The 23,101-nt window shown below is 51.8% G+C and overlaps 6 protein-coding genes across 6 annotated transcripts; 2 read left to right on the top strand and 4 right to left on the bottom strand.

Moving 5' to 3' along the window:
• Positions 1-1,531: 1,531 nt before the first annotated feature.
• On the bottom strand, positions 1,532-1,957 carry Triagg1_3752 (uncharacterized protein; the record flags this gene model as incomplete). Its single annotated transcript, XM_062898079.1, has 2 exons — positions 1,532-1,674; positions 1,762-1,957. The coding sequence occupies 2 exons, from the start codon at positions 1,955-1,957 to the stop codon at positions 1,532-1,534; spliced, it is 339 nt and encodes a 112-aa protein (XP_062757255.1).
• A 3,580-nt stretch (positions 1,958-5,537) lies between these two features.
• Positions 5,538-5,959, top strand: Triagg1_3751 (uncharacterized protein; the record flags this gene model as incomplete). Its single annotated transcript, XM_062898078.1, has 2 exons — positions 5,538-5,727; positions 5,790-5,959. The coding sequence occupies 2 exons, from the start codon at positions 5,538-5,540 to the stop codon at positions 5,957-5,959; spliced, it is 360 nt and encodes a 119-aa protein (XP_062757254.1).
• A 388-nt stretch (positions 5,960-6,347) lies between these two features.
• Positions 6,348-8,730, bottom strand: Triagg1_3750 (uncharacterized protein; the record flags this gene model as incomplete). Its single annotated transcript, XM_062898077.1, has 5 exons — positions 6,348-6,755; positions 6,826-6,989; positions 7,070-7,160; positions 7,202-8,176; positions 8,248-8,730. The coding sequence occupies 5 exons, from the start codon at positions 8,728-8,730 to the stop codon at positions 6,348-6,350; spliced, it is 2,121 nt and encodes a 706-aa protein (XP_062757253.1).
• A 2,283-nt stretch (positions 8,731-11,013) lies between these two features.
• Positions 11,014-13,398, bottom strand: Triagg1_3749 (uncharacterized protein; the record flags this gene model as incomplete). The annotated part of the gene is made up of 1 exon (XM_062898076.1): positions 11,014-13,398. The coding sequence occupies one exon, from the start codon at positions 13,396-13,398 to the stop codon at positions 11,014-11,016; it is 2,385 nt and encodes a 794-aa protein (XP_062757252.1).
• A 2,203-nt stretch (positions 13,399-15,601) lies between these two features.
• Triagg1_3748 (uncharacterized protein) lies at positions 15,602-17,422 on the top strand (the record flags this gene model as incomplete). Its single annotated transcript, XM_062898074.1, has 4 exons — positions 15,602-15,984; positions 16,185-16,697; positions 16,778-16,919; positions 17,012-17,422. The coding sequence occupies 4 exons, from the start codon at positions 15,602-15,604 to the stop codon at positions 17,420-17,422; spliced, it is 1,449 nt and encodes a 482-aa protein (XP_062757251.1).
• Positions 17,423-17,963: 541 nt separating this feature from the next.
• Positions 17,964-21,759, bottom strand: Triagg1_3747 (uncharacterized protein; the record flags this gene model as incomplete). Its single annotated transcript, XM_062898073.1, has 2 exons — positions 17,964-21,168; positions 21,239-21,759. The coding sequence occupies 2 exons, from the start codon at positions 21,757-21,759 to the stop codon at positions 17,964-17,966; spliced, it is 3,726 nt and encodes a 1,241-aa protein (XP_062757250.1).
• Between the last annotated feature and the right edge of the window lie 1,342 nt (positions 21,760-23,101).

Below are 23,101 nucleotides of genomic sequence, written 5' to 3'. Positions count from 1 at the left end.
GGTGAAGGGATAAAAGAGAACAAGAAAAACAAGCAGCCTCGAGTCTTCACGAAGAAGAACAAGAGCGTTGTTCCTCTGCCGATGACGAGGAGACTGAGAGGACGGCTTAAAGAAAAGAGAGTAAGCGGGTGCCGGGGTTTAATAAGTTGAAAGGCACCAAGCCGTACAAAGTACGAGGAGGGATGGAGCAGAACGGGTACAGGTTCAGCAAGTTCGTAGATTATTAGGAAGGCAATGGCAATATGGAGCACACCGCAAACCCTAAATAGTATGTGGGTTCTCGGAGAAAAAAAAAGAATAGGCAAGGTAGTGTATACCTATTAGATGCCGGTGCTGTACTACAGTTGGTGAGTAGAATCTATTTCCCATTTACTGTACGGACAAATGTGTGCCCCGTTGATGGCTTGCAATCCGGTATCCAGTGCCCATGTTATTCCCAGCATCCAATATGAGCGTGGGTACTCGTAGGTGTAGCATGTCCTTGGGCTAAGCCTTGTGAAGCCTGGTGGTGAGCAAAGTCTTGAATCATGTAGCCTGCAAAAGCTAATCTGGCGCCTTCGGCTTGAAACAGCACGTATCCAGGGGTGCTTGGGACCCGTTTCCCGTGTATCCTGGTCGGCATCCTATCCTAGAGGTGGGCGGAGAGGGCATTCATTTGGTTCCAGAGAAATGGGTGTCGAGCCGGCAGCAGAACTTCGGCCGACCTGGCTCATACTACCGTCTGACAGCGGCCCAAACAGCACAAGTCGGTGCTTCCTTTGGCATTCTGCATCGTCCTAGCGGAGGGATCAAGCAACGGGAGCAGCGCTTGGATCAACTGCTCCACTGCCTCGTCGCCAGAGGACGGAGTTGCTACCAAGCCATTGGGCTGGGGGGCCTCCCTTGTGAAAGGCTTCCCAAGCCATGGGCTGGCAGAGATTTTGCAGATTGACAAGCAACCGGCTTCCCGCCACTTGCTCATAGTCTTTGGTGGCGTTGCTCTAATCGGCCCCCTTGGCAGCATCTTTGCCTCTTGATGGCTGCTGGCACTGTTGAGGATGGCGATGGCCATGTTTAAGGCGTGTTCACATTTTGCTAGGGCGAGTCCGCCGCTCAAGCGGAACGTGTTGGTGGTCAACCTCGTCGACTCTTCAGACCTAGTCTGTACTACAGTGTGTTTGACCGTCACCAACCCCGTTCTGGAAGATGTTGCAGACCCAAAGGAGCGTACAGATTCGTCTTGGCAGGGGTCGTGATTGGCCTCTACGCGCAAGGATGGCTGGACGATTATGCATGAGACTTGATTCTTGAGCCACTCGGCTTGCTGGACCGGGTAGGCAATAAGAAGAAAAGAATTCTGCAGCATTCTCACGTGGCAGTTGGAGGGCGGCTATCGCCCGGGGGGGCCAGGCCAGAGGAGGGTTTAGAATTGCAGATTTCTTGACCTTGTTTACCACGGCTACTCCGGTGATTACAAGCGATTCCAGGCCTTTGATGATTCATTCAGCTGCAACTCGTATCGTCGTCCTGTTGGCAGGACCGTGCATCTGAATCAGATGCTGGCTATTGTTGTTGCTGCTGTTGTCCGCGGAAATCGAGGCTCGGCCGCACCGCTTGTGAATGTAACAAGAGGGCGATCAAGCATGGACTTTGGCTTGCCCCTCTCTTCCCTTCCCTTCCCTTGAGTTATTGGTGCTAGAGTCGTTAGCAACTCAGCCACGCAGGCAAAACAAGCGTTTATCCGACGTCTCAAGATCCGCCAGCGCAGACACACGGACGCACATGATGCCAGTGGCTTGATAGCAGCCGTGCCCGAGAGCAAACAACTGTTTAGCAGCGCAGGTTGTTGGGTGATGGCGCCGAGCAGGAAAGCCTGACGCCTCTCCGATGAATCCGCATGGCACACGGCAAGGAGGAGCAACAAAGAGCCAGGGGTGCCCGGGTAAGCAACCGTGCGTTCGGCCTGCGCCATAATCATCGTGGGTTGGCTGCGCTCTGCGTTCTGGAGTAGTCTGTGGAAGCGGGATTCGACGAGAAGGGGGGGTTAAATTGGCCAGGACACGGGCAATACGGAGGGCTGCGGTTACGGGTGCCTTGGCAACAACCTGGAAGGTATTGAAGAAATATTGAACGTCATCACAGAAAGGGCAAGTAACTTGCATGCGGCTGAAAGAGATCCTTGAACGACGATGACAATTCCACGTTGTCGAAGTGCCATTTCGCATATCCGCAGGCTTCTTCTCACATGGCATGGAACCCTCGCTTGGACGTTGTGCTTTCAACGCTCGCACCAGGGTTTGGGAGGGTTCAGCAATCCAAGCGTATAATGACGTTTTCCTCGAACCCCAACCAGCGCTTGATTGCGAGAGGCAACGACTACTACATCATTAGAGAGCGAAGCGAATGGGAGAATCACAGTGCTGATTCTCTCGTCAATACGGAGCCTTGTTTGCAGTCTCTTTGTTGGTTCCTTGTCTGTCTGTACTAATAACGATCGGTAGAGGCGCGTTCGTACATCGTATCATCACCTCCTCTATTCGGCTTAATTGAATGAAGCCATCCTACTAGCCAGGCCGATGACTTCGAACGGTCTCTCTGTACTACTTGCACGATCAGGGGGGCCATTTGGTCCTATCATGGATCGGGAGTCTCTGTAGATCCTCCAGTCCGTGCGCAAGTCGGCGCTGGAATGTCAAGATTAAACAGGCAAAGACAGGCATCATCGCTGGCAGGTGTTTGAAGGGCACCGAACGTGGCTTGCATTAAGGTAACTGGCCATGGACTTAGCATCACCTCTAGTCTTTTGCTTGGCGGCTTTGAAAGGAAGCTCGGGCTGGCGTTTTACGAGGCCAGCAATTTGCACCTGTGCTCTTTCTTCCACTCTCTCTTCATCCTCCGAGCATCAGATGGAGCAGCACAGGTTCACAAAGGACCGAAATCCCCCATGATTGTGCGGCTGAATGTGGAGCTCGAAAGCGGCAACGGAGCAACATTTCTTCTGTGACTGCCATCGTTCATCGACCTGCTAGGTACGGCATAGCCCTGAGATTTGTACGGAGTACGGAGTACTATTCCTAGGTAGACTGCGGTTTGTGTCGAGCTTCCTAGCAATACGACGGTCCTGTTCGATGGCAAGTTGCATTGGCATCGGGGGGAGCATGCATATTCGAAATGCCCCTTATTTTTGCCAGACTCGCATTGATCAGCCGCAATGCAACGGTGGCAACGGTGCAGGGGAACTCGTCCCCGCAATCCAGATCTAAACTCAACCAAGCAAAGCCGACTGCTTCGATGCAGCTGGCTGTGGAGCCTTGGATGAGCAAAAGACAGGCTCCAGATTGGGGGAGAGCCGAATGCCCTGCTGACCAGCATCCCTAGCACAGCCTGTCATGTCAGTAGTAGTTACCAGATTATGCTAATGCTAACGGTGTCAATGTGCGCCAACAAGGGGTCGATATGGGCATTTCAAAACAACAGGCTGCGGCTAATGTGACACTTCGTCAAAACCTTACAGTATCCTCAGCAAGTCGCCGGTCTTGGCTAATCAGCTCCGACACACTGAGAGAGAACCGGACAAAGGGGCTAATGTCTGCCGCCTGAATATCAATGAAGCGTTTGGATAAAGGAATTGCCAGGCTTCGGCCCTCCAGTGCCCGAGCCCATCGGCTGGGCTTAGCCCGACTGCAGATATGGCCTGACCTCGATGAGTTTAGAGTACAAGTGTAGGCAACTTGGCTGCGCATGTACGAGTACAAGCACTTGGCAGTTTCTTGATCCGAATTGGAGGAGTTCCTGTACTGACAAATGCCAGTTGAGGATACAGTACATGAACAACAAACTTCAGCTCGGCCACAAGCTTTCTGCGTCTTGTGCAGCAGCCCTTTGACTTTGTCGACGGCTTCGTCGATAACTTCACCTCAACAACCGAGCCGGGGAAGAGCATCTCGAAACAGATCCAAGGACCTAGTTTGCAACGATCCAGAACCCCCGCGGCCCTCGACTTCATCAGGTGCTTTGCTTGCTTTATGCGATGCAGCCATCCAGGCCTCATGCGGTCAGCCACAGGCAATGGTCCGAAAGCCGGTGCATGATTGTCATTATCGGCATCATCCCGACACCCATGACACGCGACTACTACCTCATCTGTATACCTACTACTACAAAAGATACCGATAGCTAGCCCCAGAGGACGCATTGACGTTATCCAGCAACCGGCCAAATGCCCACAACGTGTTTTCCTTTCAGGCTTTCCAGTGGTCGTAGCTTGGGCATACTCGTACAGTAGCAAGTATCAAAGCCCTGCACCAGTGACAGTCTAGAATCGCTAGCATGATTTGCCAAATGCGACTACCGGTGGCCAAGATGCCGGTCTTGCATCGCCGAGCACGCCAGCCCAATGCCCACCGCTAAGGCTTCGTGTGGTTGAATCAGTCTGGAGTCGCGATACGAGAGGGAACAGCGTCGTATCATCTGAGGTCACATTCAGCTTTGCATGCACGAGTATCAGAATACTAGCACGAACATGTGTGCTCGCCCTGTCTGTCATCTGTGCCTGGGCAAATTGTAAACTATTCCAGTTGTAGCAAGCAATCATCCATCAGGCTGTTGTTCCTCTGAAACAGAGATTTCGATTTCGATGCTACCAACAGCACGGGGGAGTCTTGACCGAGACAGTTGCGCAGATCGATTCATTTCTCGTCAACGATAGATTACAACGAGCCGAAAGACCTGCGCTAACCCGCCACCACACTCAATCCATGCCTGTATCCGAAATTGTCGGCTCTTCATGCCGCAGCGCAGCTATTCCAGAAGCGCAACAGCGTAGACAGATAGTGGTAGACTACTTGCATGTATTCCTCCTATTTTCATTACAGGGACCAAGTACGCGTCACTATTTCCTCTAGTATAGTCTCAGGAAATACTAGACTTAGAAGCCATTCCAAGCAAGAGAAAAAATCCGATAGAAAACAGAGGTGGGAAAGATATACGAGTGCTAGCCGTACCGTTACAGCTGGGGAAAACAAGCTCGCCTAAAAAGCGGGCGATGGCATCGTGATCTCTGGAAAGCAAATCGCCATCCCACACGTGGCGCCAAGTTATCCGGGCACTTTCTTTCTGCTTGAAACCTTGCCAACGTCCTAACAATAACAGTTCATTGGTTCAACTTCTTTTGCAGAATCTAGGTAGGCAAGTAGGCTGTGATCCGGAAATCTGCAAATCATCGAACAAGGTCAGATCCTAGGCGGTGGCAAGTGATCAGCAGCAGCTTGGCAGCGTCGTATGTATGACGTCTGTGACGTGATGCTCTGTTCTCTCCGGTAACACGGGAAATGCTATATGTTTGCAGCTTGGCTGCATCTTTGATCCTCTCAAAAGTTTATCCTCAATCATATTTTTTCTTCCAAGTTGAATCGAGGTGATAATCACTCCATCTATAATATCCATAGAAAAAAAAGGACGGCGTATCCCGACTCCTGAGCCTCATTGTCTCTACCCCGCAACGCCTCTGCCGCTGTTTCCACCTCCCCAAGATTCATCCCACCAACCTCACATCTACCATGGACTACATAAACAAGCTTACTGGCTCTGCCAATGATGGAGATAGCAACGCACAAGACCGCCGCTCAGAGGGTTTCAATAACAACAACGCCAACCAAGAAGGGAGCGGCGGCGGCTTCATGGACAAGATGAACAGCATGGCCGGCGGAGGAGCTCAGGGCGAGAAGAATGAAGACATGCTCGACAAGGGTTAGCTGCCTCAAACACTTGATCACCATCTATTTCCCATCTGCTAACATGGTACGCTTTAGCTGTCGATTTTGTGCAAGAAAAGTTCATGGGCCAGGGCGATCAGAGCAATGAGTCAGCGGCGGAGCAGGCCAAAGACGAGGCCATTTCGGATTTCATACGTGACAAGTACAAGGACACAACGGGAAGTGACTTTCCCATCAAGGACAAGGATAGGCAATACGGTCTCTAGTGTAGCATGGTAGCATCGCGAGGGTCAATCTGGAGTCATTGTTTGTTTGATGCAAAGATACAGGAAGCAAAGATTGTAAGTAAAACAAGAAAAAGGCATTGAAAGACTTCGCTTGATAGCTGGGTCCCTTTCGATTGAGACGTTGAAAAAACCAGTATTTCCAGCTCGTACATACTCAAGGAAAAATAAGATGGCAAATAAAAGGAAGCAAGAAGGAAGCAAGAATGCTGCAAGAATGCTAAGCCAGCTGTACAGTGCCCGATTGACATGGGAGCAGAGCTCCCTCCTTGGTAGCTTCAAAACACGATCAAGCAGTTAATCAAATTTACCAACATCCGTCCATCTCGCTATGGCCCAAGACGTTCCGCTGACCCAATCGCATTACCATTCAGAAAATATCCTCTCGCCCAACATCGCCATCAACACACTTCTTGACCCAATTCCAGACGACGGTGTACCACATGACGGTATTTTCCGGTTTCGTAGCAACGTGGCCCTCGTCTGGAAAGGTCAATAGCCGACTAGGGACGCCCTGGGCCTGCAGAGAGTTGAATGCCGTCAACGCCTCTGTAATTGTGCATTGTTTATCCTTCTCTCCGTGGATAATGAGGGTTGGCGGTGCATTTTTCCAGCCATAGAAAAAGGTCGATCGAGCCATGTCATTCTCATATATCATCTCCGGGTCTGCGTATGGGTATGATGGATCGAGTTTATCGAAGTTGTCGAAGACGGGCTCCTTATGTGACGAGGTCACCGGGGGATCGATCGTACCGCTTTGGTAGACTGCGCAACAGAACTGGATCAACAAAGTCAGTCTAGATCTGGGCGGAATCGAGTAACTAATTAGGATCATTTGTTCTTCCCACCTTTTTGGCAACTTCGTGTCCCAGCAGCTTATTCACAAGATATGTGGCACTGCTACTTCCCACTACCGCGGCCTTTGTCTTGTCAAGATACGGCACATTTTCTAGATCGGCGATGAGGCTGAGGAGGTCTTGAAACGGCTCGTCTCCTCTTTGAAACCGAATTCCTATGCGAGAACCGTGTGAGTTAGTGACCACCGATCCACATGCCCCCTCGAATAGGTAGCTGAAACAATGGCCCACGTACGTCTCGTGAATTCTAGCCCGTACCCGCTACTACCGGCAATGTTGGGAAGGATAATGATGTAGCCTTGCGACGCCCAAGCAGCAAAGTTGTTCTAGCAGAAGAAAAAGGTTAGCATACAACTGAGCAGATTACCAGCGATGCAGTCACACATGCCGTCGTGGACCATTCGTTGTTCCAAGCCATGGCCGGGGTACCGTTGGGCATCAGTACCCAGGGATACTCTTTGGTCTCGTCAAAATCTCGTGGCCGGATCATCCAGCAGTGAATAAAGTGCCGGTTTGCGCCCTCGCACCAAATCTCGGTCACCATATCGGAAGAAAGACCAAATTTGGCACCGTTCTTGGTAGCTGAAGAGATTGTCCTCACGATTTTGGCTTCCGAAACTTGGACAATCTGCCACAGGCTATTATCAACAAAGCTGGACGATGTTGTTAGGAGAACGTCCCAGCTTCCCTCTATCAACGGATAAAAGGCACTGCAGCTGCTGCCGGTGAAGAAGACGCTCGGCTTGGCCCCGTCCTGCAGCATGAGGAGGGAAAGAGTTTCGTGACCCAGCTGGTGGCTTCGCAAAATCACAGAGTCGGAACTACCAGCGAACTCAAAGGCCCTCGGTGGGTTTTGATCCTCATCGTCAGCGCAAGTCACGAGGTCGAAGACGTCAAAAGCGTCCAGCGAGGAGACGGACGCCAAGAACAGCCGAGTGTTGTAGGGATCTCCATGGGCAGCGTAGAGAAAACCGATGCTTGACGAGTTCGGGGTAAACCGAACGTTTGTTATCAACGCAGGTTCAAAGCTAGTGGGTATGAATATTTGTCTGGGCATTCCGTATGGCGGCAAAGAGAACGAGTGCAGAGACGCAAAGTAGATGGAAGTGGCGGGGCTTCCGTCTGGCCCTCGCTCTCTCAGATTTCTCGCAGCAAAAGCAATCCCATCACGGCAGATATCAAAGTCGTTGCATGGCACATCGGTATACATGCGAGACGGAGCCTCCAAATCTATATCGTCAATCAGGTTGTAGAGCTCGCCTTGAAGCGCCCAGTGGTGGTCGCGGAGGACAAGCTCGTTGTACCAGAGACTGCATCTATTGGGTCTACGTGAGGCATTCCACTGTATATAATGGTTAGTATAAAGGAGCAACCGCTGAAGAAGGTAGGAAAAAGAAGTTAGTCTTGACCTACAATGGGGATTTCGGCGTCGTAAATCCTTGCTGTTGATCCCCTCTGGACAGCTTCTTGGTTGTACAGCCCAGAGTCACCAACTAGACCCGTGACTACAAAGGCGACGCTTCCATCAGCCAGCTCTTTGAGCTTCAGGTTTGACACGGGGGCGTCGATTTCTGCCGCCATGTAGGGCTCGGCGGATACATCTCCGGCAGATGCCACCATGACCTGGGTCCGGCCCTTTTCTGCCGACCGCAGGTAGAGGATGTCGAGCTCTGTGCCGGGAATCCACACGGCATCATGGACCCGAGAGTCATTAGAAAGCCGGGTGGAGTTTCCCGTCTTGACGTTGAGAATCCGGACTTCGTGGGTAGTTCTGTCGCCGAGGACGTGTGCCGACACTGTGTAGAGTGCATGAGTCCCGTCTCTATTTGGAACGGCCGGGCCACGCCTCGGGTCGCTCAGCAGGACTTCGGGCGTAAGCTTCTGAACTCGAACCATGGCGAATTCGAACGGGGAGGTTTGATGATGGCTCCTGGTTGACCTTGAGTCTCTACGAGTTGAAAGGAAAAAAGGGTTGGCTTTGATCGATCTTCGTAAACCAAAGAGCGCCCGCTTCCCGAGATGACATGACGGCAAACCGGGCTCTGGTGGAGTTTGCTTTTAAGAAACGACGAAACAAGGCGAAGGCGCAGGCCAGGCAGCATCTGCTTACTTGCCTCCAATTCGCCGCTCGGGATGGATTGCAGCAAATGGGCTCGAGATGGCTTGCCCCCGCTCTTGGACGCGTTGGCACATGCGTGGCACGACAGAAGAGTCTCGCCTTGTAAGGCATTCATGCATTCGTAGGAGAAAGAATGTTTCATCTCGGTTGAATCCTAGCCGCCTTGCTTTTCATTTTGGCGTGATTCACTTGTGATTTTCGCATCAGCTGGAGTAGTCGAAGCTGCATCATAGGTAGGTTCCTGCTGCTGCTGCTTGGAGGCTGCCACGCCACGGCTGGACAAGGTCTGCGATTGGTAACGGCAGGCGATCGTTGAGGGAGGCTGGAAGGGATTCAGTCGCCAATTTGAGAGGTTGTTAGGGCAAGTGATATTCAAAGCTGGCGATTGGACGGGCCATGTATGGGCGATGTTTTTTTTGGGCCTGTATAGGAATTGAATTTGTTTGGATATGCAAAAGTTGGCCAAATGATAAAAATGTGCGGCTAAACGCAACACTGGTAAATGAACAAGAGCCCGCCGTTCAAATTTTGCATTCGACATGCCGCCTCTCGAATTCTTCATTGCTGAATACGCTCGTGTGGAAGCAGATTAAGCAAAATGGAGATGCATGATAATTCTTTCGCTAGACGACAAAAGGGCGGGCTGATTCAAATGTCAATGATGGAGTGTGCAGCATCTGATTTACAGTGCCTACCTACCTGTAGGTTGATAGCACTGGAGATACAGATTAGTAGTGGGCTCAGCCGGGTGCTGTCTACTAATAAAGAGTGAGTTTGGAATGTCAGCCAGGATATCGCCCTGGCGGGATATTAGTCCAGATGCCCAGTCAAAGATGGAAAACTAATTGACACATGTTCTGGTATTTTTATTATTCTAAATTGTTTTCCAATGTATCTCATCCATGTGTTGGGTTGTACCTTGGGCAGAATGGATGTACACCGGGTCGTGATAGATCACTTAGTACCTAATGATACCTACAACATGCTGCACGACGGCATCAGATGCACGATTTCATTCATTCTTTGTCTCATCATGTGATTTACAGAGGGAAACCAAACAGAACGCAAAGTTGACTTGGTTCGTCTTCTCTCCGAGGAGGCTCACATGCACCTTTCTGTTCATTTTCTATCCTGAGATTTTAGTGCCCCCCAGCTGAACACTTCATACTTAACCTTGAACCCGGTCAGCACCAATCCGACATCGACCTATGGCCCCAGAATAGGTATAAATAGAAAATGGACGGATCATGGCAAACAACGGGTACACAAATCGGGATGACGCATTCACAAAGGCAGCCATCCATGTAACAGCTACTATTGATTGTTTCATTGCATCCAGCATGGTGTTGCCCCACCTCTGCTTTCTACTACCCATCTTAACCTCAACCCTCCTCGACCAACAAGTGCCCTTACGGAATAGGAATGGCGATAACCTCTCAATAATAATGGAGTCTCCCATCAGACAGTAGGCGAAAACTACCATCCGACAAGGCTGAGAGGGCCTTTTGCGTTGTGTGGTGGAGCAAAGATGAGAGCAGAGGTTTAATTCCGAGTGTGTCTCGGTGGTTCGGCGATGGAATGATGCTGGCCACTCGCCTTTTTGACACCACGTTTTTGTGAGTCAAACTCATGTGCCTCTATACTACTGTAACAAGCCGAATTTTTAACGTCTTTGCCATTTAGTTCATCAAAATTACAGTGTAAACCACCAAGAATGCAAAGTAAAAAGGCGAATAAGGAGAGAGGCTCCATGTACATTTACTATAGGTCCCTACTACTACGAGAGCAATCTAGCAACTCAGGTAAAAGCTACTACCAGGGCACCCACCCAATCTGTAAATCCGTCAAGCAAACTTGAAGTACATGGATCAAAGCCGTAACTCTCTCTCTCTGTGTGTGTGCCTTTGCTTAACCCTTGAGAAAAATGACCGTTCACATTGCAATCCCAGCGTCCGGCTCCGAACTCGCCAATGACAAACTGTAACCCGTTACCACTTGCTCCGATATTCCCGTGCCGAATGTTCGCTCGTGATTTCCCCATGTCTGCCGAGATTGCCAACCTAGACGATGTGCCACGGGCGCAGCGTTGGAGCGAGGTTCTCCATCAGGTTGACAGCGCGGCTCAGCTCTCGCTCAGACGCAACCTCAAACTCCCTTCGCAGATTCTCGCACCGGCTGACTCGTCGGAGGCCACCGCCGTGGCTGTGGCCAGGGGTGTGGTTATGGATGTGGTCGCGGCCATCGTTGTTGCTGCTACTGCCGCCGGCCTCTTCGTCTTCAACCTCCTCAATAGTGGCATGGTAGTTGCGATACTGAAACTCGGCGACGTGGCATTCGTAGATGGATGCGTGCTCAAAGTCCACAAGCATGATTCTATCAAGCTGGGGATTGTAGAGCATGTTCCGCAGCTCCGCGTCATTGTGAACCAGGCCGGCATTGTGCAGTTCCGTGTAAGCCCGGCGTGTAGAATTGACAAAGCCATGGCTTGCTTGCGATTCCGTGAGATTTTCCACGGGGCGACCGGCCCAGCTGAGAAGCATGAAGTGACTGTAGGCGGTGCTATCGTGGTCAAATGCCGCTTCAAGCTGAACGATGCCAAGATAGACGGGGACGCATCCTCCTTGGACGTCTCTGAGCCTAGTGTACGTGTCTGCTTCACGCAACAGACGGGGCACGTTTTGCTCCGTGACACCCTTGGCAACGAAGGTGTAGCCGTGAGAAGGAATCATGACCTTGAACATGGCTCCCAGGGAGCCTTGCAAGTCAAGCGAGACGCAACAGCCAGATACGTGGCGAGTCCGGGCAAGCTGGCTCTGAACCATGCGGAGAAACTCAAGATTGCTGATGTGCTCGTCTCCGTGCTTGTCGATGTTGGGGCAAGCTTGATCCAGAGACGCTCCGTCGGACAAACCAAGCAGGCACTCTTGGGTACAATATTGGCGCTGTCGAATGTCACTAACAATGACCTCGCCATCTACGAACCAGTAGGTGCATTTGCCATCATCGACGAAGCCTTCTTCCCCGTGCTGGTGCGCGTATTGTTGGTCTTCGTCTCGAGTGGGGATGAGCTCTCCATCCTGTCCCCATTCCAGTTTGATATCAACGGCCACGTACATGTCTTCGTCAATGTCGAGGTAATAATCGTGATACTCCTCATACTCGTCTTCGCCACCCTGATTGTTGTCTTGGTTGTTTTCATTGTTTTCATCGACTTCATTGTCTTGGCCGACCTGTTCGTACTCAGCGTCGACATCATCCATCACCTCATCGCCATAGCTAGTAGCGCTGGAAGAGCCTGGTGCACTCTGATACGACGGCATGTTGAGCAGTGCCTCGCTGCGGCTGCTCCGCCAAACGTCAAGGGTTGCAGTTCGGTCGTGCCACTGCACCGAACGGGGTCCAGCTTGCATCGCTCTGATCATGAAGGCAAAGATTTGGCCGACAGCAGAGTAGCGCAGAGTCGATTCATCTTCAGCAGAGACGTCATTGTCGGGGATGCTGACGTAGCAGTGCGCGATAGACGGATCGTCGTGAATCTCTAGAAAGATGATGGCTTCTCCCGTGTAGATGTAGCCGTAAGGCACACCCGATTTCACCATGCGGTCAAACAATTGAGTGATGATGGCAGTAATCACCTGCTTCGATGATGAAACAAAGGTATAGGAGTCATCCTCTCTTCCAATAACATCGCGCTCCGGAAAAATATCCTCGACCAAGGCAGTGGTAATCTCTTGCACCATGGGAGGATCAGATGGCCTGTACTCAACTCCGACAACAGGAAAATGTCGACCACACTCCGTGTTGGAGTAGACACAGAAGCTACAATGCTGCTCGAATTCGGACTCATCGTCTTCCACGATTGAATCGTCATCTTCGTCAAGAGGGCCGTACGTGATGTCTCCGCGGAGGCCAACGGCACTGCTGAGGACCTCATCGTCCAAAACTCCATGAAGCAGGTTCATAACGGCCTTGGATATGCCCAGTCGCTCAAAGACGCAGAGCGTCGGCTGGCCGTTGACGGGCTCCATGGAGAAGTACTCATCGTGTACTTGTTCCATGGAAGGAAACATTTTTTTCAGAAGGGCTGAGTTGTCGTCTGCCAGCACCACGTTCCAGACCTCCATTTGCTTGTCCATGAAATCAGGAGACGAAGTAATTTTTGCAGGATACAGTTTTCCTTCGGGCTCAAGGGTGGTAGCTTGGGAACAGCACGAATCGCTGTTAAGGGTTTGAGCTGCTTGGTTCATATTGTGGCACGACGCAAGATATTGGCGTAGATTTTGCAGCTTGCCATCCTCCTCCTGTTGCTGGAGAAGCTCAGGGATACCACCATTGGACTGAGTTTCAGGAAGAGCCCACATGGCTTGTTGCTGAGCTTCTTCCTCAACGTGGGTAACGCAACTGGTGATGGACAAGGCCAAGTCGATTGGTACGTTGTCAGACATGGTTGCAAATTGACAAGTACCATGCGCTGGGGGAAAATAAGAAAGGGGGGAGTGCAGAAATATCAAAGATGGGCACTATTGCGTGAAGAAGGACTGGTTTAACGAGAGACAGATGACGAGTGGATTGCTGATGAGATCGTCATCCGTCAACTCTGCTCTTTGGGTGGAAAGGTGATGAAGAAGAAGAAGAAGAGAAGATGGGATGAAGAAGGAGAAAAAGAGAAGGGAAGGAGGCGGAGGAGGAGAGGAGAGGACCGGAACTAAATGGCCCGGGAGAAGTGCCAGCCAACGTGCTGCCAGCCGTACAGCTACCTATGCTACAGCACTCCAATGCCCAAATGTCCACCAGCAAGCCACCGCTGGACTCGACTTACAGGCCTACGAAACGGCTCGGTCCCCTACAGCTCACTTCGGATGTCTTGGGAGGATTCAACCTAGTGTGCATATCGGCTGCTTCACACATGAGTCTAGTGAATTGCAAAAAAAGAAAGCACGCGAATGAGATGTCGCAAACTACTCTCCCGACCCCAAAAGAACAGCCCAGTTTGCTCTCCCTTGCATTGAACCTGGAGGGGGGGCTGCTCCGTAAGCGTAAAGGGACAAATTGGATCGATTCGTATAAAGCCCAATGGCAGCAAAACACATTGAGCAGAGGAGGTTGAGGCCATCAGCTGCGGTTGTGATTGCGGCTGATCCATGTCATATTTTGTCACACCGAGTGCGCACCAGCAAACACCGGCATGAGTAGCTGATGCCTACCTCCTATGATGCAGCGTGCATGGACGTAGCAATGAGACAGAAAGCCGTCTCCGTGTGATTGCTACTGTACAGCCGTATCGTAGGTATCCGATGGCCCAATTATGTATTCGTACTCGTACTGCTACATGAGGTTTTGGAGGAAAGAGTGAGAGAAAACGCTGGATGGAAGGGGGGGAGTGTTTTCGAGCTTTCATCATTTTACCTACACGCCCACCACCTCAGTACCTATCCACCACCTGTAATATGCTTCAGTACCTATATTTATATAGGTGGGTTGGAGAACAGAAACAGCTGTATGCAAGCAGACGCATTTCTCTATTCATTCAATCAATCATTTGATCGTATTGATTAATGCCAAAAAAAAAAAAAAAAAAAAAAAGCAAACCTACATCCCGACCTATCTTGAGCAAATCAAACTTGGATTCAGCCACTGGAAGCTGAAGCTGATACGGCACGCCTCCCCCGGCAACTGCGCCGCGGCAGCTAGTCGCCTCTCCGCTTTGCGCGTAACAAATTCGAGAGTTGAGAGCAAGTGCAACCGGGAGCGAGATTTGCGGATCTGAGCGCACGGGGAATCCACTTTGGTACGAGTACATGCACAAGTACCTACAGTACAGCAAAATGGAAGGTGATGGTGGGGCCGTTCTAACGGCAAGAGTGGTGCAGGCAAGCAGGCACGGTTCAGGTTCCGGGTACTATGGAAGGTGCTTGGGTGCTTAGTAGGTGGAAGGTGCACGTCAGAGGATGCTCGCCAAAAAGTCAATCGATGTCAGAAGGTGCGAAGCTGGTGCTGGAAGGTGCTAGACAGTACCAACCCAGTACGTACCGAATCCCGCGATAGGAAGTGCAGAGGCCAGATCTCAACACAGAGTACGGAGAATTCACGAGAATACCTAGATTAGTAGAACAGTGTTCAATTGTAGCACTCGCGTGAGGCGATTATAATTCCAGGATGCCGTCAAGTGGCGTCAACGCCGATGATGATATGGCTTGTCCGGGTACCTTTTTACTTAGTACCTTAGTAGGTACGGAGTTAGGCGCCATACAAAACTGCACTCGACAGCATTATAATCATCAATCTTGGCACCCATGTTTGAATCTATCCGTTTCCATCTTCGTTCGGTATTGCCTAATAGCAGCCCTCGAATGGGTGATTGTCAATCGGAAATCGGCAACGCTGTATGGAGATTTTGGTCTCGGATTATGCCATTATCACCGAGGTACTTCCACTTGCGCTGTGACTAGGCGAAGCCGCAAGTTCACTTGTTCAGTGGGGGGGCGAAACTTGCTCTGGTCATGTTTTTGCAGCTCACTGCTTTATAAAGAATCGTCGGCGCCCTCGCAGCAGAAAAGAGAGGCCGAGAAACGCTGAAAATGAACTGGTGAAAATCAAACCAAAAGGACAAAGCGGAAGCGAAAGACAAAGACGAGATAAAGACGCACAATGGAGGAATCACCATCTCTCCTTGTCCGGTTCCTCTCCGAGCTGGGCCTCGTTTCTCTCTACCACAGCAAGCCCGACGTCAAGCTTCTCTGTCTGCAGAGATTCGTCCGCCTCTTCGCCTACGGCGCATCGACGCTCGTCCTTGTGCTCTACCTCCAGTCGCTAGGCATCTCCAAAACCCGCATCGGCCTGTTCATGACGCTGACGCTGGTGGGCGATGTTTGCATCAGCTTCTGCCTCACGCTGGTGGCCGACGGGCTGGGCAGAAAGGCGATTCTCGCATTGGGCGCCCTCATGATGGTGGGCAGCGGCGTCGCATTCGCCGTGAGCGACAACTACTGGGTTTTGCTGGCCGCTGCAATCTTTGGGGTCATTAGTCCGAGGTATGTTATGTGTACTCTGCAAATGCAAATGCAACTGTAAATGCAAATGCAAATGCATCCTGTGCTGTTTGTACTTTTGCATTGCGCTGTCCCATGCACTGCTGTTGCCGTGCATGCAGCTCTGTCTATGTGCACGTACAGCAGCCCAACGAATGATTGGGGGAGTATCGGCGTTAACCAGGTCGCATTCAATCTTGTAGTGGCAACGAGATTGGTCCGTTCCGAGCCATCGAGGAGAGCGTTGTCGCCCACCTCACGGAGCCGGCCTCGAGAAGCGATGTCTACGCTTGGTACAGCCTGCTTGGCACGGCTGGCACAGCATTTGGACTCATGACTGGCGGATGGGCTGTGCAGTATGTTTCCACCGTCCTCCACTGGGAGCTGATCGACGCCTATCGCTCCATCTTCTATGGTTATGCGGTTGCGGGCCTGGTGAAGCTGTTTCTTGCTCTTCTTCTGAGCAGCGCGGTTGAAGCAGATGAAAAGGCTTCTTCTGCCAAGGCGACGATTCAATTCAATGAAACGGGCAACAGTACCGAGACATCGCCGCTCTTGGGCAGCGGAAACGCGAGCCTACAAGCAGACGAAGAGCAAAAGTCTCGCAGCCGAGCTGCGGCTCTTCTACCCAATATCAGCAAAGAAGGCTACGCTCTCATGACGAGCCTGTGTGTCTTTTTCGCATTGGATGCGTTTGCCTCTGGGCTGGCTTCCATGTAAGATTTCTCTTCCATCTCATCCTGGTTCTCCATCTTCTTCTTCGTTCACGGACTAATTGATGGCAAACCCATGCTAGGTCCTGGGTGACTTACTTCTTCCGCTGGCGTTATGGCATCGAAGAGGGCAACCTCGGCTCCATCTTCTTCGTTACGAGCATCACCTCGGCTCTGTCAATGCTTGTGGCCTCCTCCCTGGCCAAGCGGTTTGGCAACATCAAGGTACATACATGAATTCCCCTTCTACTCCCACCTTGTATACACTTCGGCCGCAATTTCTTTTTCTCGACTAACAGGTACTGGCGTCTAATTAGACCATGGTCTTTACGCATCTGCCCTCGTCCATCTTCCTCTCTCTCATACCCGCCTTCCCCGACGTGCGCCTCTCCCTGCTTTTCCTGTGGCTCCGCGCCTCCAGCCAGAGCATGGATGTCGCACCGCGGGCGGCCTTCCTAGCCGCCGTCATCAAGCCAAGCGAGCGCACTGCCATCATGGGCGTCACTAACGTGGTCAAGACAACCGGAGCCAGCCTAGGCCCCTTCTTGACTGGTACGTTGGCTGATCACGGCCTGTTTTGGGTCGCCTTCGTGACGGCCGGGTGTCTCAAGGCGACCTATGATCTGGGAATGCTTGCAGTCTTTCAGAATCACGAGAAGCATGCAGCTGAAGAAGAGGAGCAAAGTGGAGAGGCGAGTGCTGCTGCTGCTGCTGCTGCCTCTGCGTAAGTGGGACAGGGAGGGTGTGATTATACACCAAAGACATGGACATGGGAGTGCAAGCCGCGCAATATCAGCTGTCTGGCTGAGACAAGCAGGTTGAAAGTACACACTTTACCGGCCTCCCGATTATACTGTGCTGGTGCTATCTGTCAAGGTGCCAAGCATTGCTTTAGTAGCCAAAGACTACTACTGACCGCCATTTTATCTCCCGTATGAATTAAGATTGCATCATGATGAAGTATGACGAGAATAAACAAGAGAGAAAACAAATAGTAACAAGGGGAAAATCAAGAGCGGCTTAGGCCTAGTATAAAGACACCGAGGAGAAAAAACAGGTAAGAAACAAACTAAAGATCGGGAGCTGCTTTGGTCTATTAGAGAGTCACAGAGGAGAAAAGACGATGGCGACTTGGACTACATACTTTTTTAAAAAATGTCTGTAATGATTCATGGCTAATAATACTAGTTTGTACGAACTCCAGCAAACTGCGTTAATGATGCTAAACGTCCCCTTTCCGACTTTGCCAAACAATCTGTGTTACCTCAACTAACTAGAAGCACCAGCTTGAGCTTCTTCCTTGGGCAATTCATCCCGAGCTTCTTCGGTCAATCCATTCCGAACCTCCTCAGCCGTCTCACCCTGAACTCCTTCAGTCGATTCATTCTGGACTTCTTCGGTCAATTCATTCTGGACTTCTCCGGTCAATTCATTCTGGACTTCCTCAGTCACCTCGTGATCAACTTCCTCGGTCAATTCGTCATCAGCCTCTTCAGCCATCTCACCTTCCACTTCTTCAATTCCAACACCCTCTTCACTCTTCTCTCCCGCCTTGCCTCGTCTGCCTCGTCTACCTCGTCTGTTCCGCTTGCCTTGTCCGCCCTGAGCAGACTCGGCATTGCCCTGGGCCGCACCCTCAGCAGCCGCCACCACCGCCGCCTCCTCAGGGGGGCCAGCCAGACTAGAAGAGCCATAATCGTCAGAACTTCGCGTCGTACGTCGACGACGAGTTCTGCGAAGCTGAGGAGGTTCAGGGGGATACGCGGGATCGGGTGGGGTGGGGGGCAGGCTGTCGAGAAATCGAAGTATCATGCCACGCCGAAGAACTTCTTCCGGCTCCTGAGGGCCAATGTACCAGGCATTAAGCGAGGGGTCGGAGGTACGCCACTGATGATAGTCTTGCAGCGTTTGATAGTATGTAGTCCCGTCTATCGACGCTGGAACAGTGCCTGGGTGGCTGAAATTGATTGTGTTCAACCCATAGAGGGTTGGGATGGAAGGACCGGTTGATGCAGTGTAGGCTTGTTGAAAAGCATAGCGAGAAGCTGCATCCACTTCACTGGCTAGAGAGGACAGCTCCGGAAACCTAGGAGCTTGAGGATTGTTGAATGCTTCTGTGGCCTGGGGAGGGGTAGTTGGAGGGGTTCGCATGGCTCGAGGAGCTCTGGGAGCCATTTGAGGGGCTTGAGTGGGCCAAGAATCCGCTCGAGGCGCTTGAGGAATGTAAATATTTGTAGGAACGTGATAGGTCTGATAGGACTGGTAGGGATTATAATCCGCACGGGGGGCTCTAGGAGCAATTTGGGTAGCATTGTAGTATCCATGATAATCTGCTCGCGGTGCTCTTGGAGCATATAGAGGGGCTCGAGATGGCTCGAAACCAGTTCGAGGACCTTGAGAGCCATATGGACGAGCCGCTTGAGAAACTCGAGAGGGCTGGACAGTTGCTGTGGGAGTGCTTTGACGAACTTGGGACCGTTGAATATGCACCTGGGGGACGTTGGTGGCATTTCGGGGTGCTTGAGGTGGCCGAATTTGCGAGCGAGGAGCTGTCGGAGCGTTTCGAGGAGCCTGAAGAGGCTGGAAATTCGCTCGAGGAGCGTTTGGAGCGTTTCTAGGAGCTTGTGGTGCCCGAGAATCGACACGAGGTGCTCGAGGAGCCTCGGGCATCTCTTGAGCAACGCCAAGACGACCCTGAGGCGCGGCAAGGCTTTGGGTCCGTCGAGGGGATGGAAGTGCTTGAGTGTCCTGAGAGGCTCTGGGAACTTCAGTAGGAACACTCATTGTCCTCGGAGCCCTGGGAGCATCGTGAAGAGGAGGCTCTGCGTCTCGAGCATCAGACACCTGTGTACCCCGTTGATGAGGCATCTGTGTGCCGTGCTGAGAAGGCATCTGCGTGCTGCCCTGTTGATGAGGCATCTGCGTGCTGCCCTGTTGATGAGGCATTTGAGCTCTCGTCGTACGCGTCCCTGCTTGCTCAAAAAGTATCCTCAAGATGATTATGAAGCGAAAAAGCCAAGCAAGTGATTGTTCAAGAGTTTGAAGAACTTGTGGGTGCGGTGCAAGATAATATTGTGGATTAGGGCGTTGGGCGCCTCGGACAGGAAACCAAAGATGCCCGGGTGGAGGATGTGGAAAGCCTGGGGGTGTTGGTGGGTAAGTGATTTGTTGGAGCTGTGAATGTATCGGATCAAAGCCCAGCTGCATCCGGAGAAACCTGGGATGCGGTCCAAGAATCATATACCCCTGAGGACTAGGAACAAAAATCCGAGGGTGCAGCCATCCACACGCAACCTGGCTTGTAGGACCAAGGTCGAGAACGTCGGACGGCACCGGGTTGGTTACCATGACATTGGCAAACAGGCCGAGTCGCAGAAGCAGCTCTGGAGAGGTGGTGGCTACTTGAAAAAGGTTCGATAGCTTGGTGAGACTCCGCAACTCTGGCATCCACTTCCGGACGAAGGTTCCATTGGGGTCCAACTCGAAGGCTGCGTGGACAGGAGAGACGACCGTCTCGCCACCTGTTGGGTCAGGACCAATCCCGGCATAGTGTTGCCATCTGTGCCAGTGGAGGACAGTGTTGTGGTCTAAACATAGGGAAGCTACCCATTCCGCACCCAATCTCCAGTCGATGCCTGCAAACATGGCAAGGAAGTTGGCAACGAGCATGTATGCGTGGCCACCAATGTACCCGGTGCAAAGGAGTTGCCGCATGATTGCGTCAATAAGACCATATCCCGTGGCTCCTACTTTGAACTGAACGAGAGCTCCCTCGACATGGAGGGGGCAAGGCAGCTGTTGAGGGCTGGCTTCCTCGTGATCGGGCGACTTCCACTCAATGTCTGGGTCTCTCCCCTCTCCAGAGCCTTCGAGGTCAAACACGGTGTTGCGATACTTTCTAGAGCCCAACAGGAGGAAATCTCTGCAGAGTAGCCACTGCCGAACTGCCCGTGTCCCCGGATTCTCGCCCCCTTCCCAACCTTGAGTTTCTGCGTATTCTTGCTGGTACCCATTTTCCAGGTTCAAGAGCTCTTCGTGAACCTGACGGGCTGTTATACATCCAAGAGACAGATAGGCTGCGAGCTTGAGGCATTCATCACTTTGCTCCAAGTCGTTCAAGGTATGGAATCGTGACGCAATGCCCTGCTTGACAACATGCTTAAGCCTCCGAACAGCGTGTGTTTCGCCACCCACGCAGGTGGACTCCGTTATCACTCCACTGAAATCGAACCCGTAAAAGAAGGAAAGATCCAGCCTCACAGGCCCTTGGAGCCGACTGATAAGCTCTGCTAGTGTATCTGGAATCTCGAACGGGCCTCGTTGAGGGGGGAGTAGTACATGATCTGGGAAGGGGGGTAAAGAAAGGGGTGCCTCGATCGAATCGCGGGAGTCATCAATCACGGGCTCCAGTAGCGTCTGGAACTCGGAGAGCACATCAGGCACGTCGCCAATGGACTGCAACGGGGCATCACGTCTGTTTCCACAATTTAAAAGTCAGAAGCCGATGACACCCACGAGATGATTCCGCCACTGGGTCAACTTACGTATCGACGAACAGCTCACGATCGCGAAATTTCACATAGGTGATCCCGAATTCATAACAAGCGGCATAAACTTGTTGCTGTTCACGTCTCTCGTCCGGGGAATACCCTTTGACCATCCATACGCTGGAAATCTGAGGGCCGCCTTTGTCGCCGGAGTAATGCAAGAAAATACTCTTCAAGGTTTCGTAGAAAGGCCCAACTCTGATGAGAAGGCCATTATCCAGTTCTTCCAGCCGCTCCTTCATATCCCAAATTGCCTCTGCGAGAAATTTGACACGATGAAGACCGCATTTCCACACTCCAGAATTCTTTGAACGTGCTTGACGGTACGGAGATCTCTCTCCATTCCTGAGGAGGCCGGATGTTTCCACCCGGTCAGGGGCCAGGATGTATACAGGTAAGAGGTGTGTATAGGTACATTCCTCGTGGATGTTGTATCGGGACAGGAGGTGAAGAATGTGATTGTCAGCAACTCGTAGATCTCGTCTCACCAAGTAGATGACGACACGTTCTTCAGGCATGTTTGCAGGATAATTCGGCAAGGATATAGGGGTCGGCAAGGCGTGGACAAGGCGTGACAAAGCGTGCCAAGGCGTGTCAAGTTGTACGGAGCCTGTATTAGATCGGAAGCTTGTTTGGACGGCCGGTCTCTGCAATCAGTTGGAGTCAGCATCTGCCGTAAGGCTAGGCGAAGGAGGGTAGATGGTATGGGTTGGGGTCTAAACAAGCCAGGGCCAGCAGATGCTCCCTCACCTGATTGAAGGCGGGCCACACGACACAAAGCACACCTTGCGGGGATGTAGACAGCGATGAACACGGCAGCTAAGAGGAGGGCTAAGGGGATGGCGAACTATCTAGTAGCTAACCAGATGGGGACGTCGAGTGGACGAGAAGTCAGAAAGACGAATCGGTTGGTGTGGTGTTTAGCAGATTGGATCGGAAAACTCTGTGATAACTTCAAAGCAGTACGGTCTGAAGTGATGAAAAGAGAAACAGAATTCACGGCAGCAGCTACGTCTCATTTATATTCATCCAACACAAGCCACCCGAGCCTCAACACTTCAGTTCCGTCGACATGTTTGCTGTAAAGTCAAGCGAGAGAGTGACGATCGTCCTGTTTGGCTACTAGCAAGGGTATGAGCTGCTGTGTACCGGACGATGCGTCCGAGCGCCAGATGCACATGAAGCATTATCGTACATGAACATGGAGCAGATGACTGCCTGGCACCATGCCAGCCAACCTCGGCCGAGTGAGACTCTTTGACGTCGTCCCCCCCTTTCTCTTGCTTCTGCTTTGTCTTTCTTTCTTTTTCATCCATGGACTAGTGCCCCGGAACTGAGCTATCCCGGGGACGCAGGCCCTGCTGCCGGGCACATGCCCAAGCGGATCCAATTCGCCCTTGATAACATGGTAAATGAACAGCGCAGGGGCACAGCCATGGGAAAACGCGATGGCGCGAGCCTGCGTCGGCCGTGATGCGGCTGAGATTGGTGCCTTTGGCTGTGTACTAGTACGGTCATGATCAAGCCGGCTTGACGCTACACGAATTGCGGGCAAGACAGCATAAGACTGAGGCCGGGGGATGGGTGTGGCGTCTTTCCTCCCTCTCTATCTCTCTCTGTCTGTCTGCCTATTGTATCTGCTCATTACGGCACCTCCTTATGTCTACCCCTGACCGGCCTACCAATACATGTACAGTATGAGTATCTTGAGTAATCAACTGGGCTTATGCAGGCCAAATGCTCGGCCGCAGACGAATGAGCGGAGGGAGTTTTGTGATGCGGAGAGACGAGGTGCCGCCATTCAGACTCTAGACCTTTCACTTTCTTCTCCTCCCTCCCTCGCATGAGAAACGAGAGCTT

The sequence above is a fragment of the Trichoderma aggressivum genome (assembly GCF_033847375.1).
Source record: "Trichoderma aggressivum f. europaeum strain CBS 100526 chromosome Unknown scaffold_011, whole genome shotgun sequence".
NCBI lineage: Eukaryota > Fungi > Ascomycota > Sordariomycetes > Hypocreales > Hypocreaceae > Trichoderma > Trichoderma aggressivum.
The sequence above is the reverse complement of the archived record's forward strand: the minus strand, read 5'-3'. Positions and strand labels throughout refer to the sequence as shown.